The sequence below is a fragment of the Nicotiana attenuata genome, unplaced genomic scaffold, assembly GCF_001879085.1.
Source record: "Nicotiana attenuata strain UT unplaced genomic scaffold, NIATTr2, whole genome shotgun sequence".
In the NCBI taxonomy this organism is placed as follows: Eukaryota; Viridiplantae; Streptophyta; class Magnoliopsida; order Solanales; family Solanaceae; genus Nicotiana; species Nicotiana attenuata.
The window spans coordinates 47,836-49,334 of NW_017673699.1; the positions used below are offsets into that span (position 1 = coordinate 47,836).

Sequence of the window (1,499 nt, forward strand, 5' to 3'; positions counted from 1 at the left end):
TTTTTGCACCTGAAGGAGGGGCAGAAAACCACATATATCAACCGCTGGACCTACGCTCGCGCGGCACATGCTCCTATAGAGATACGCCAGAACAGTAGCACCCCAGCTGTACTGGGGTAGCTCATCCAGCTGCTCAAGACAATGAAGAAAGCGCATACTCACTTTGTTCCCCGAGGTGTCCGGAAACAAGACACACCCGAAAAGCAGGAGCAACGCCAACCGAGTGTACCGCTGAATCCAAAGATGCTCTGTCTCGTGGGTAATATCTGGGTGCAATACCTCCATCTGATCTCTAATGAATGATAAAGCCACGCGACTGCCACCCCGGTCACCCTGCGGTCTCAAACCAGTCAACTGCCCCATCATGTCCGCCAACTGTGCACGAGTCATCCCTCTCCGGTGGTGGGGCAGTGCGAAGGCGCGTCCCTCTACGCGCAGTCCGTATAAAACCTGGACATCCTGCAGCGTGATAGTAGCCTCTCCAGTGGGCAAGTAAAATGTATGCGTCTCCGGTCGCCACCGCTCTACCAAGGACGTGATGAGTGACCAATCAAGCTGCATCCGTCCAAGCTCAAAAATGGTATATAATCCCGTAGTCTGGAGGCTCTCTACTACGCGCTCATGGAAAGGATGCTCGGCAATAAACTCCCACAAATCATCAGGCCTCCTGGGGCGGAGAGCCTGCATCGATAGCTGTCCCTCCCAAACATAGGAGGACCTATGGTCGCCCTGCAGCACTAGTAGCTGATCCTCGGCAGGTCCAGGATGCGCAGGCGGAGGAAACGCCATGTCGTCTACTATAATTTAAACAAAATTAATTGTTTGTGTTAGTGTAATAAATTAAATAATTAAGTATGATTTTTGAATTGGAGATAATAGTTATGTATGGGTTCCAGGCTTGATTTTTGAGGCCCGGTACCACCGAATAATCCTTATTTATTAACCGTCTCAATTTCAACATTTTTAGAATTTTATTAACTTAATGAATTAAATTATAATTTTTTGTAATTGGAGATAATAGTTATGTATGGGTTCCAGGCTTGATTTTTGAGGCCCGGTACCACCGAATAATCCTATTATGCGTCTCAATTTCAACATTTTTAGAATTTTGTTAACTTAATAAATTAAATTATAATTTTTTGTAATTGGAGATAATAGTTATGTATGGGTTCCAGGCTTGATTTTTGAGGCCCGGTACCACCGAATAATCCTTAATTATTATGCGTCTCAATTTCAACATTTTTAGAATTTTGTTAACTTAATAAATTAAATTATAATTTTTTGTAATTGGAGATAATAGTTATGTATGGGTTCCAGGCTTGATTTTTGAGGCCCGGTACCACCGAATAATCCTTAATTATTATGCGTCTCAATTTCAATATTTTTAGAATTTTGTTAGCTACTGAGACTCTACGCTACAAGGCTCTACATTTTACAATGCTAAAAGGCTCTATATTTTACTTGCTAAAAGATACTATATTTTACTACGCTATAAAGCT

The 1,499-nt window shown here is 42.6% G+C and overlaps 1 protein-coding gene across 1 annotated transcript in view; it reads right to left on the bottom strand.

Moving 5' to 3' along the window:
• Nucleotides 1-687, bottom strand: part of LOC109217061 (serine/threonine-protein phosphatase 7 long form homolog) — a 10,664-nt gene extending 9,977 nt beyond the window's left edge. The window contains exon 1 of the mRNA XM_019381289.1: nt 10-687. Within this exon, the coding sequence (XP_019236834.1) occupies nt 10-687 (678 nt within the window). The remainder of the gene's footprint in view (nt 1-9) is intronic.
• Between the last annotated feature and the right edge of the window lie 812 nt (nt 688-1,499).